At 39.1% G+C, this 14,571-nt stretch overlaps 1 protein-coding gene across 1 annotated transcript in view; it reads left to right on the top strand.

Annotated features, from left to right (window-relative positions):
- Positions 1–504: 504 nt before the first annotated feature.
- The window catches only part of LOC138369452 (uncharacterized), a 166,327-nt gene continuing 152,260 nt past the window's right edge, over positions 505–14,571 (top strand). The window contains exons 1-2 of the mRNA XM_069332699.1: positions 505–549; positions 10,436–10,630. Of these exons, the coding sequence (XP_069188800.1) occupies positions 505–549; positions 10,436–10,630 (240 nt within the window). The remainder of the gene's footprint in view (positions 550–10,435; positions 10,631–14,571) is intronic.

Raw genomic sequence — 14,571 nt, 5'->3', positions numbered from 1 at the left:
CAACAGACTCTATAAGCAGATGCTATGATGATGCCTATTTTAACATCCGGCCTCCAGCCCCTCTTACTGCTTGTCAGTTCTCTTCAAGTAATTGCGGATCTGCAACACTCATATGGTACTGTATTTTTAATTTTATTATTATTATTCAGTATGCTAATTTTGTATTGTTCATCTCAGTTTTCACTGATGCTCTGCATAACAATTATTCCTTATTCAAATGAAACAGATTAATACCAATTCCAACTATCTTTAACGATTTTTTATTCTGAGTACTTTAATATATTGCTCGTTCATCTAAATTATATAATATAATATGTTCATATTTAAAACTTCCCTTACAAACAAAAAATTCCATATACGTGATACAGTAACACTACTGAGTGGTGGTGTGAAAGCTGTGTTGGCAACACTGTCTCAGCCTCGCTGTTCCGTCATGTTCTTCACGGACGGCGCCTCAACCCTCAGCACTGTGACTAAGGTGAGTCTCAGCCTCACTGTTCCGTCATGTTCTTCACGGACGGCGCCTCAACCCTCAGCACTGTGACTAAGGTGAGTCTCAGCCTCGATGTTCCGTCATGTTCTTCACGGAGAGCGCCTCAACCCTCAGCACAGAGGATGGGATCACCAATACCCCGGTGGGCCATTCGTAAAATTCCTGGTTGGCCTCCAGTTGGGGTCTACAAACCCACCCAGTGATCTCAGTGGAGTTCCAGGTTGAATGGCTGATATCCTAGTGTGGCCGATTTAGATAAGGAAGGTTTCTGGTAATCACTAGAACGCGATTCAGGTCACCTCATTACTCGAAATAATTGTATAATTGAAAATCATTTGGAATAATGAGGGATAGTTTTCAATAATTGAAAATAATGCTTAAAATCATTTGGAGTAATATAAAGAAGATCATATATCGCATCATTGTGATTTATGTATAGCATTTTATCATGATTCTGTAGCAAACAAATTCTAAATATATCAAGTTGCTGTAATCAAAACTATTTTTGTATACACCCATTGCAATTATGTACCAAATTTTTGCCTTTGAAATGTCCATCTCTAAGATTTCTTAATTTAATATCAGTTGATACAAGTTTTTAAGAACTTTGTATCTTATATGTGGGATTGATGAGAATTGCTTGGAAATTAATCCATCAAATAGAGTTAGAAGTTGCACAAAATTACTTAAGAAAAATATGAGTTAAAGATTCTGGCAATGGTGGTGGAATCTTTATTAATGATGTACTTTGTATGTCCCATACTGTTGCTAGAGATATATCGAAGTTTCAATCAAATATATCCTGAAACTAAAGAAAAACTAAATAATTACCACAAAATATATTGTGTAAATTTCGAATGTATTTCTAGGTTTTTCACATATTAGATAGTAGTTAACATATGTCATTGCATTCATTTGATATCCAATGTAACTATTAGCTCTGTTGCATAATTTATTAATCAGTATTGGCCTGCCCGAAACGCTGCGCGTACTAGTGGCTTTACAAGATTGTAATTACTATATTATGTATCCTCACAATCCAATGTACCTTCTTGTATATATATATAAATAAATAAAATAAGTAAATAAGTATTTAGGTGCATGCAATTTATTGCAAATGGACACACTCATTCGACTTTTGTTGTAATGAAAACTTTTTTTTTGCCAAGAAGGTATGAGTATTTACCTTACAATCTATAACACATTCATACCCTCTGTAGCACATACATAGCCATTGTGAATATCAGAGATATAAGCTGAAATTATATACAAAAGGATGCGTAGCATAGTGAGGAGGGAGAAGGAAGGAAATAAATACTAATTAAAGAAATTGATTTGTCTGTAATAATGTTTCTCTGCTATTGTGATGCTGAAATTGCCTTCTATGCAACAATTTATACAATTTAAATCAGCTCACTAATAAAAACAGAGGCTCTAAGGCAAATAAAAATGGCACATCAAAAATGAGGTGCTAAACTACAATAAAATAAACATGCTACCATGCCCCCTCATGTGTGGACACTGACGGCTCTGCATCCAGCAGCTCTGCCGTCTACCGGGTTGTAATACCGACAACCAATAGAAAAATTATCTAAAACACTTATTCCCAACTTATTTCATATAAGTAAATTAACTATTGAGTGAAGATTGCATATGATACTATAGTGCAGCCGTAGAGAAAATAAAACTGTGAAGTGGTTTAAAATTAGTCTGAAAGAACCACAAATAACTCTAGCCACCACTCGTAAGTTTTTATCCGTGCTGTGTAAGCCGCTCTCGTGTAAAACGGTGTAAGTGAACCACGAGTAATGTGGTAGACGCTGACTCCATACACTGTTTCAAATGAGGATATGATGAATCTTGAGAAGCTCAGGAATGTGGACACCAGTAGATTGACGGTTGAGAGGCGGGACCAAAGAGGCAACGCTTAAATCCCGGCAAGCACAACTAGGTGAGTACAACTAGGTAACTACGAGTGTAACTGCGTAGCCGACGCATGTGTGATTCAGAATCCAGCCCACACCAGCAAGGAACCCAGAATCGCAATCCAATCAGAGTGGTGACCAAGCGACTTGCACACACTCTTGCGAACACATTATATACCAACCCGCACGACCTTGCAACACGAAACCAGCTAGCAACATGTGTGTGTTTATTCTGAATAAATACTACACATGGTCGAGTGCAGGCGATGGATCACATACGAGCTACGAGACCAGCACATCAGGAAGACCAGCACTGTAGATCTGCATAGTTCTGTGTGTATGTACAGCCCATCCTCCTGTTTTGTTAACCTATAGTAACGATGAGGACCATAGTACATATATGACGTAATGGTCAATTCGAAATTAGAGTCTGATACTATTGAATTTAGACAAACCGGAAAAAGGTTGAATTTTTATGCTACAAAGACGACCTAACCTAACCAAGCCTAACCTTTCTAGGCGTAAACACGCAATCTGAGGCCTAATATCGTTCATATATGTGCTTTACTAGGCCTTTAAATATGTTTGTTTTTACATTTTTCTTAGACTATAAAATGAATAGTACCCAATTCTACTATCTAACTACCCCTTACATCAATATTCTACTATGGTGCACATAGTTACAAACGTAGTATCTAGACAGAGGATGGGTTGGTATGTATGGGTGTGAATGATCAGGCCGGCCATTATTGTAAGTACTTTTACTCTGATTAATTGTTTTTATTCACCTCATTTATCACCTGCAGTAGGTGGAGTTGGAGTGAAAAGACAGACTTGATGATGAACTTATATCTGTGTAACAAACAGAAATCACAATAGCGTAATGCATCAAATGAATAAATCCACAAGGGCCGTGATGAGGGTTCGAACCTACGTCCGAGTGGATCCCAGACGCGCCTTAATAGACTGTGCCACGACATGGTTAAAAGAATTACAACCGGGAGTTCTACTGACCTCACATGGATCTTGCAGTCTCTCCGAGACACAAACCTGGGTTTTACACATTTCCCCCATACACCAGGGCTCTGTCAACAAGCTGTTCTACCTCGATTAAGGTAGTTCGATTAAGGCTTGTCTGGGATCCTCTCGAACGTATGTTCGAACCCTCATTATGGCCCTTGTGGATTTGTTCATTTGATGCATCACGATATTGTGATCTGTGTGTAATGAAGTATGAACGAAGAGGTAGAACAGCTTGTTGACAGAGCCCAGGTGCATGGGGGGAATTGTGTAAAACCCTGGTTTGTGTCTGAGAGAATGCAGGATCTGTGCGAGGTCAGAAGAACTCCCGGTTGCAATTCTTTTAACAATGTGATGGCACAGTCGATTAAGGCGCGTCTGGGATCCTCTCGGACGTAGATTCGAACCCTCATCACGGTCTTTGTGGATTTGCCCATTTGGTATCTGTGCAGTATAATGTCAATCAGCTGTAAGAGTGAATTCTTATTCTGACATACACAACACATTTAGATATGTGGATGCTATCTTAACTGACAGCTTGACATGTCATTATTCTTGCTAACTGCATATCATTAATGTTCCTGGGCATCTGCAAGGAACTCGCAATGGTCTTTGTGACCGGCAATGACAGGTGAGCCATGTCTTTTGATTCGTTGCCAAGAGAAAATATTAAGACAAGATTTCGACATGATTACCGTGTGGTCAGTCGTTCAAGGCTGTCACAATTCTGACTTGACGTTAGCTTTGAAAGAAGACACCACTCAAGTAACCAATGCTCCTGTATACAAGCTCTGTAAATAAAAGTATTGAATGGTTTACATCTGTGTTTACGTAAACTCTGGTTGTCACAATGCCATGTTTAACATCAGAAGTGCCATTAGCACGAGATACCAGATCCAAAGTGCTTACTATTAAAGCTCTACAAGCAAATAATTTGGATTTGTATTAAACCCAAAGGGAGGACGTTCATAGTACATCTTAAGGATTCCCACGACCAATATGATTTGCGAGAAGATGAAGCCAGTACTATAGGAATTCCCTACAGATGGACCCAAACTCGATATCGTGCACCCTGACCCCTGGATTCTTTGTTCACGTCTAAGTACGAGCTTTCATTGCTGAAGTCATCTACTATTGCAAAGTGAAGACGTTGAACGCAATTGCAGTCTGGACTAAGTATAAATCCATAGGACAGGTTAAGTTTATTTATTACAGTTCTTATTTGCCATTACAGAATGCCATTTGGGCAAATACAATAATACAAAACACGAAGGTTTGTTAATCCATGTTACGGCTACAATGGGATGCAACCGGGTTCTTTCAGGTGGTACGAAAAGTTCATATATCCGGCCCAAAGTTAGTAGAGGCTTTCTAGAGGTGAGCTCAGTAATGCAAGTAAAATAAAAAGAAAAGGTACATTAAATACACAAGTTCGTCACTTTAACCATATATAATTATTCTTCCCATCACCATATATATATATATATATATATATATATATATATATATATATATATATATATATATATATATATATATATATATATATATATTATATATAAATACATATATATATATATATATATATATATATATATAATATATATTATATATATATATATATATATATATATATATATATATATATATATATATATATATATATATATATATATAATATTAAATATGACCGAAAAAGTAAGATTATTAATTCTAACACGAATTTTCTCAATCTTTCGTACATTCTTTTCACTGTTGGAGGTAAATCAAAAATCAATTCTCCAAAATTCATTTTTATTTCTAGTCTGACGCGACACGAGCGCGTTCGTAAAACTTATTACATTTTCAAAGACTTTAGTTTACAAATACACAACTGAATAGAACTTACGCATCTCCGACTTTGTTTATATCTGCATTTGAGAGAGGTGGATGGGGTGAGGTGGCATTAATAGGGTATTAATTTCATCAACACAAGACAGAACAAGAGGTGGCATTAATAGGGTATTAATTTCATCAACACAAGACAGAACACGAAACAATGGGTATTGAATAGAAGTGATTGTAGAAAGCCTATTGGTCCATATTTCTTGATGCTTCTATATTGGAGCAGAGTCCTTGAGGTGGGTAGAATATGTGTGTGCATTAATTAGCTGTTTGATTGCTGTGTTGACTTCTTGATGTGTAGTGCCTCGCAACGTCAAGCCGCCTGCTATCGCTGTATCTATCGATGATTTCTGTGTTGTTTAATAGGATTTCTCTGGCGATGGTTTGGTTGTGGAAGAAATTATATGTTCCTTAATGGAGCCTTGTTGCTTATGCATCTTTAAACGCCTAGAAAGAGATGTTGTTGTCTTGCCTATATACTGGGTTTTTTGGAGCTTACAGTCCCCAAGAGGGCATTTGAAGGCATAGACGACGTTAGTCTCTTTTAAAGCGTTCTGTTTTGTGTCTGGAGAGTTTCTCATGAGTAGGCTGGCCGTTTTTCTGGTTTTATAGTAAATCGTCAGTTGTATCCTCTGATTTTTGTCTGTAGGGATAACGTTTCTATTAACAATATCTTTCAGGACCCTTTCCTCCATTTTATGAGCTGTGGAAAAGAAGTTCCTGTAAAATAGTCTAATAGGGGGTATAGGTGTTGTGTTAGTTGCCTCTTCAGAGGTTGCATGGCGTTTCACTTTCCTTCTTATGATGTCTTCGACGAAACCATTGGAGAAGCCGTTGTTGACTAGGACCTGCCTTACCCTACAGAGTTCTTCGTCGACTTGCTTCCATTCTGAGCTGTGGCTGAGAGCACGGTCGACATATGCATTAACAACACTCCTCTTGTACCTGTCTGGGCAGTCGCTGTGGCATTTAGGCACATTCCTCTGTTCGCTTCCTTAGTGTAGACTGCAGTGTGGAAACCTCCGCTCTTTTCCATGACTGTTACATCTAGAAAGGCAGCTTCCCATCCTTTTCCATCTCGTAAGTGAAACGCAGCACGGAACTCTGCTCAAATGCATCCTTCAGCTCCTGCAGATGTCTGACATCAGGTACCTGTGTAAAAATGTCGTCAACATACCTGCAGTATATGGCCGGTTTCAAGTTATTGTCGACTAAGACTTTTTGCTCGATGGTACCCATGTAGAAGTTTGCAAACAGGACACCTAGGGGAGAACCCATGGCGACCCCATCTACTTGCTTATACATGTGCCCATCCATCGACATATGCGTTAACAACAGTGTTGTTAACGCATATGTCGACCGTGCTCTCAGCCACAGCTCAAAATGGAAGCAAGTCGACGAAGAACTCTGTAGGGTAAGGCAGGTCCTAGTCAACAACGGCTTCTCCAATGGTTTCGTCGAAGACATCATAAGAAGGAAAGTGAAGCACCATGCAACCTCTGAAAAGACAACTAACACAACACCTATACCCACTATTAGACTATTTTACAGGAACTTCTTTTCCACAGCTCATAAAACGGAGGAAAGGGTCCTGAAAGATATTGTTAATAGAAACGTTATCCCTACAGACAAAAATCAGAGGATACAACTGACGATTTACTATAAAACCAGAAAAACGGCCAGCCTACTCATGAGAAACTCTCCAGACACCAAAACAGAACGCTTTAAAGAGACTAACGTCGTCTATGCCTTCAAATGCCCTCTTGGGGGACTGTAAGCTCCAAAAAACTCAGTATATAGGCAAGACAACAACATCTCTTTCTAGGCGTTTAACGATGCATAAGCAACAGGGCTCCATTAAGGAACATATAATCTCTTCCCACAACCAAACCATCGCCAGAGAAATCCTAGTAAACAACACAGAAATCATCGATAGATATAGCGATAGCAGGCGGCTTGACGTTTGCGAGGGCACTACACATCAAGAAGTCAACACCAGCAATCAACAGCCAATTAATGCACAACTATATTCTACCCACCTCAAGACTCCGCTCCAATATAGAAGCATCAAGAAATATGGACCAATAGGCTTTCTACAATCACTTCTATTCAATACCCATTGTTTCGTGTTCTGTCTTGTGTTGATGAATTAATACCCTATTAATGCCACCTCTTGTTCTGTCTTGTGTTGATGAAATTAATACCCTATTAATGCCACCTCACCCCATCTACCTCTCTCAAATGCAGATATAAACAAAGTCGGAGATGCGTAAGTTCTATTCAGTTGTGTATTTGTAAACTAAAGTCTTTGAAAATGTAATAAGTTTTACGAAACGCGCTCGTGTCGCGTCAGACTAGAAATAAAAATGAATTTTGGAGAATTGATTTTTGATTTACCTCCAACAGTGAAAAGAAATGTACAAAAGATTGAGAAAATTCGTGTTAGAATTATTAATCTTACTTTTTCGGTCATATTTAATAATATATGTCTACAGGAAAGACTGCTACCAAAATATATATATATATATATATATATATATATTATATATATATATATATATATATATATATATATATATATATATATATATATATATATATATATATATATATATATATATATATATATAAATATATATTATTAAATATGACCGAAAAAGTAAGATTAATAATTCTAACACGAATTTTATCGATGTTTCTTAAGTTTCTTTTCACTGTTGATGGTAATTGAAAATTCAATTCTCCAAAATTCATTTTTATTTCTAGTCTGACGCAAACACTTGAACGCGTTTCGTAATAACTTATTACATTTTCAAAAACTTTAGTTTACACACACACAACTATAACTTGGCAAACACTAAACAGAGTTTTTGTTGTTGTTTAAAATTCGCTACTCAGAACGATAAATTCCAGTAGCCACGGACTATGGTGAGCCCGTAAGTGGAGGCTCTTTGGAGCCATTATCTGTATCAGTGGCTGATACTAGAGATGTGGCGATGGATGGGGTCTTCATGATGGTTTTCAGCCTGGAGGGCTGGCTATACCAGTTATGGAGCTGGTGGGGTTAGTGTAGACCTCTAGGTTTTCCGTTATTTCTTAACCTACGACTTTGGCTGAGCAGTGCTTTCGTTAGAGTTTGGTGACGTGGCCTCCATGAGGAAGTCTTGAACCGTGTAGGTGCCGTATTTGTGATGCGGCGGTGGAGTTCCTGCTATGATTTCCTCGTCTGAGGAGTCCGTAACCTCCGTAGTGGGCGTTTTTTGTCTTTCGCCTCACAGCCTTAGGTAGGTTTAGGTGTCGTTGATTGGTGGTTGTTGATATATCAGGAGCGCTGGTAGTGCTGTTATCGTTTGTAGACAGCACGTCTGCTAGCGCGGCTGCTGAGATAGTGATGGTAGGAGTGTTGGGAGCTGGAGAAGGAATTACCTCTGTTTGTGTCGCCCGGATCATGGGCTGTTCTGGAGTCGGTGTTGAAGTTGACCACCTGGTCGTCCTGGTGGTAGTCTCCAGAGTGGTAGAGGAGGCAGTGAGATTTACGCTGGGGGCCAGGCCATTGTCTATGTATAACGCGTTTAGTTCACTGACAAAGCGCTGGTTGTCTGGTCCTGCAAGCCTTTCCGCTAGTTTAAGAAGACTAGGGATAATGCCTGCACGTGATGCAGGGGGTTGTGAAGGAGGCCTGTGGGACCTTGGGTCAAAAAAAAAAAAAAAAAAGACAGCATCACAACAACATCTCTTTCCAGGCGATTAACGATGCATAAGCAACAGGGCTCCATTAAGTAACATATAACCTCTTCCTACAACCCGACCATCACCAGAGAAGTCTTAACAAAAAACACGGAAATCATCGATAGATACAGCGATAGCAGGCGGCTTGATATCTGCTAGGCACTACACATTAAGAAGTCGACACCAGCAATCAACAGCCAATTAATGCACAACTATATTCTACCCACTTCAAGACTCCGCATCAATTTAGAAGCATCAAAAAATATGGGCCAATAGGCCCTTTGCAGTTACTTCCATTCTTCTCTTTAACTTACAAAATATTATACCCATTGTTTCGTGTTCTGTCTTGTGTTGAAAGTTTGTTTTCACCTCATCCAAAACTGTTGTAACATATCACCTCACCCAAATTCAGGTATAAAATCAAAGCTGTTTAAACTCTGTTTAGTGTTTGCAAGTTATAGTTGTGTGTGTATAAACTAGTCTTTGAAAATGTAATAAGTTATTACGAAACACGTTCAAGTGTCGCGTCAGACTAGAACAAAAATGAATTTTGGAGAATTGATTTTTCAGTTACTATCAACAGTAAAAAGAAACATAAGAAACATCGAAAAAATTCGTGTTAGAATTATTAATCTTACTTTTTCGGTCATATTTAATAATATATGTCTACTGGAAAATCTGCTACCAAAATATACTAATATTAAAACGCACAACCCAGCAGCAAGGAATCAACGAAAAAATATCGCCAAGATCTGATTCGCAATCAGATATGCAAGGCAGAAAATGAAATCAAAGGCAACAAAACGCAACTACTTCATGCTACAAACCAATGGAGAAACAGCAACATCGACGAAAGCTCCGTACTCGCATCGAGCAACACCTCGACATCCTCACAGATCGACATCACCACAGCACTGAAACCAGGATAATCAAGAAACTAACAACGTTATATGGAGGACCTATGGCAATTCCACGACCAAGAAAGGGCTTCCTGAACCTTGCAGGAATCAACCTCACTGAGGACTAAGTCACTCTCCTAAATCTGGGTATAAACTGTCACGTTAAGTCCAGACCATGTGAGATGGCCCGGAAAGTGGAGTTGGAGATTCTGTTGGACGACATATTCGACCTCAAGACACAAAAGAAGGTCACCATCAAAGACACCTTACAAGCAGAACTTATTGCGGAAGGAGGAAAGAATCGAGGCGACTACTGAAGCACCATACTGTCCCCCGAGCTCAAAGCGGCAGCTAAGAGCCTTCGTGAGAACAAGGAGATAGTTGTCAGGAGAGGTGATAAGTCGCCAATATACGTCATTCTTAAAAAAGACGAATATCTGGCGAAAATGAACCTCATTCTCTCTGACCAAACTAAATTCCAAAAGGTAACGAAGGACACTACAGCGGAATTGAAAGCAAAGGTCAACAAATTGATCGAAACTGTGAACGGCAAGAAATTCGGACTCCACCTGCCAAAGGTTATTGGGGAATATAAACCTGGATACGCGTATGGAAATGTCAAGACACACAAGCCTGGAAAACCCACTTCGGCCAATCATCAGCCAGATACCACACCTATGGTACAGACTAGCGAAGCGACTCAATGGCTTGCTGGACTCCTTATGTCCCTTGTGCCTTCAGCCTGAAGTCTCCAAGGAATTTGTTGACTTACTGCGGGGAACACGGGCCACAGGGAATAAGAGTCTCGTTGGCCGTAGAATCACTGTTTACCAACGTACCTGTGGATGAAACAATCGGGATGATAGCGGACAGAGTGTATCGTGATCCGGCCTGTACTCCTCTTGACATACCAGAAAACATTCTAAGGAAACTACTCCAAGCTTGTACTAAAGAGGCACCCTTCTTGAGCCCGGATGGGCACATGTATAAGCAAGTAGATGGGGTCGCCATGGGTTCCTCCCTAGGTGTCCTGTTTGCGAACTTCTACATGGGTACCATCGAACAAAAGGTCTTAGTCGACATGAACTTGAAACCGGCTATATACTGCAGGTATGTTGATGACATTTTTACACAGGTACCTGATGTCAGACATCTGCAGGAGCTGAAGGAGGCATTTGAGCGAAATTCTGTGTTGCGTTTCACTTACGAGATGGAGAAGGATGGGAAGCTGCCCTTTCTAGACGTAACGGTCATGGAAGGGAGCGGAGGTTTCCACACTGCAGTCTACACTAAGGAAACAAACATAAGAATGTGCCTCAATGCCAACAGTGACTGCTCAGACTGGTACAAGAGGAGTGTCGTTAACACTTATGTCGACCGTGCTCTCAGCCACAGCTCAGGATGGAAGCAAGTCGATGAAAAACTCTGTAGGGTAAGGCAGGTCCTAGTCAACAACGTCTTCTCCAATGGTTTCATTGAAGACATCATAAGAAGGAAGGTGAAACACCATGCAATCTCTGAAGAGACAACTAACACAACACCTGTACCCCCTATTAGACTGTTTTACAGGAACATCTTTTCCACAGCTCATTAAAAGGAGGAAAGGGTCCTGAAAGATATTGTTAATAGAAACGTTATCCCTACAGACAAAAATCAGAAGATACAATTGACGATTTACTATAAAACCAAAAAAACGGCCAACCTACTCATGAGAAACTCTCCAGACACAAAGCAGAACGCTTTAAAAGAAACCAACGTCGTCTATGCCTTCAAATGCCCACTTGGGGACTGTAAGCCTTAAAGAACTCAGTATTTAGGCAAGACAACAACATCTCTTTCCAGGCGATTAACGATGCATAAGCAACAGGGCTCCATTATTGAACATATAATCTCTTCCCACAACCAGACCGTCACCAGAGAAGTCTTAACAAAAAACTCGGAAATCATCGATAGATACAGCGATAGCAGGCGGCTTGATATCTGCGAGGCACTACACATTAAGAAGTCGACACCAGCAATCAACAGCCAATTAATGCACAACTATATTCTACCCACTTCAAGACTCTGCACCAATATAGAAGCATCAAGAAATATGGGCCAATAGGCCTTTTGCAGCTACTTCCATTCTTCCGTTTAACTTACAAAATATTATACCCATTGTTTCGTGTTCTGTCTTGTGTTGAAATTTTGTTTTCACCTCATCCAAAACTGTTGTAACATATCACCTCACCCAAATGCAGGTATAAAATCAAAGCAGTTTAAACTCTGTTTAGTGTATGCAAGTTATAGTTGTGTGTGTGTAAACTAAAGTGTTTGAAAATGTAATAAGTTATTACGAAACGCATTCAAGTGTCGTGTCAGACTAGAAATAAAAATGATTTTTTTAGAATTGATTTTTCAATTGCCATCAACAGTGAAAAGAAACATAAGAAACATCGAGAAAATTTGTGTTAGATTTATTAATCTTACTTTTTCGGTCATATTTAATAATATATGTCTACAGGAAAGACTGCTACCAAAATATACTAACATATATATATATATATATATATATATATATATAGATATATATATTATAATATATATATATATATATATATATATATATATATATATATATCTATATATATAGTATATATATATTATATAATATTAAATATGACCGAAAACGTAAGATTAATAATTCTAACACGAATTTTCTCAATCTTTCGTACATTTCTTTTCACTGTTGGAGGTAAATCAAAAATCAATTCTCCAAAATTCATTTTTTATTTCCAGTCTGACGCGACACGAGCGCGTTTCGTAAAACTTATTACATTTTCAAAGACTTTAGTTTACAAATACACAACTGAATAGAACTTACGCATCTCCGATTTTATATCTACATTTGAGTGAGGTGGATGGGGGTGAGGTGGCATTAATAGGGTATTAATTTCATCAACACAAGACAGAACAAGAGGTGGTATTAATAGGGTATTAATTTCATCAACACAAGACAGAACACGAAACAATGGGTATTGAATAGAAGTGTTTGTAGAAAGCCTATTGGTCCATATTTTCTTGATGCTTCTGTATTGGAGCGGAGTCTTGAGGTGGGTAGAATATAGTTGTGCATTAATTGGCCTGTTGATTGCTGGTGTTGACTTCTTGATGTGTAGTGCCTCGCAAACGTCAAGCCGCCTGCTATCGCTGTATCTATCGATGATTTCTGTGTTGTTTACTAGGACTTCTCTGGCGATGGTTTGGTTGTGGGAAGAGATTATATGTTCCTTAATGGAGCCCTGTTGCTTATGCATCGTTAAACGCCTAGAAAGAGATGCTGTTGTCCTTGCCTATATACTGGTTTTTTGGAGCTTACAGTCCACAAGAGGGCATTTGAAGGCATAGACGACGTTAGTCTCTTTCAAAGCGTTCTGTTTTGTGTCTGGAGAGTTTCTCATGAGTAGGCTGGCCGTTCTTCTGGTTTTATAGTAAATCGTCAGTTGTATCCTCTGATTTTTGTCTGTAGGGATAACATTTCTATTAACAATATCTTTCAGGACCCCTTTCCTCCGTTTTATGATCTGTGGAAAAAGAATTCCTGTAAATAGTCTAATAGGGGGTATAGGTGTTGTGTTAGTTGTCTCTTCAGAGGTTGCATGGCCCTTCACTTTCCTTCTTATGATGTCTTCGACGAAATCCATTGGAGAAGCCGTTGTTGACTAGGACCTGCCTTACCCTACAGAGTTCTTCGTCGACTTGCTTCCATTCTGAGCTGTGGCTGAGAGCACGGTCGGCATATGCGTTAACAACACTGTTGTTAACGCATATGTCGACCGTGCTCTCAGCCACAGCTCAGAATGGAAGCAAGTCGACGAAGAACTCTGTAGGGTAAGGCAGGTCCTAGTCAACAATGGCTTCTCCAATGGTTTCGTCGAAGACATCATAAGAAGGAAAGTGAAGCGCCATGCAACCTCTGAAGAGACAACTAACACAACACCTATACCCCCTATTAGACTATTTTACAGGAACTTCTTTTTTACAGCTCATAAAACGGAGGAAAGGGTCCTGAAAGATATTGTTAATAGAAACGTTATCCCTACAGACAAAAATCAGAGGATACAACTGACGATTTACTATAAAACCAGAAAAACGGCCAGCCTACTCATGAGAAACTCTCCAGACACAAAAGAGAACGCTTTGAAAGAGACTAACGTCGTTTATGCCTTCAAATGCCCTCTTGGGGACTGTAAGCTCCAAAAAACCCAGTATATAGGCAAGACAACAACATCTCTTTCTAGGCGTTTAACGATGCATAAGCAACAGGGCTCCATTAAGGAACATATAATCTCTTCCCACAAGCAAACCATCGCCAGAGAAATCCTAGTAAACAACACAGAAATCATCGATAGATACAGCGATAGCAGGCGGCTTGACGTTTGCGAGGCACTACACATCAAGAAGTCAACACCAGCAATCAACAGCCAATTAATGCACAACTATATTCTACCCACCTCAAGACTCTGCTCCAATATAGAAGCATCAAGAAATATGGAACAATAGGCTTTCTACCAACACTTCTATTCAATACCCATTGTTTCGTGTTCTGTCTTGTGTTGATGAAATTAATACCCTATTAATA

Source organism: Procambarus clarkii, chromosome 28 (genome assembly GCF_040958095.1).
Source record: "Procambarus clarkii isolate CNS0578487 chromosome 28, FALCON_Pclarkii_2.0, whole genome shotgun sequence".
In the NCBI taxonomy this organism is placed as follows: Eukaryota; Metazoa; Arthropoda; class Malacostraca; order Decapoda; family Cambaridae; genus Procambarus; species Procambarus clarkii.
This window is presented reverse-complemented; position numbering and strand designations above follow the sequence as displayed.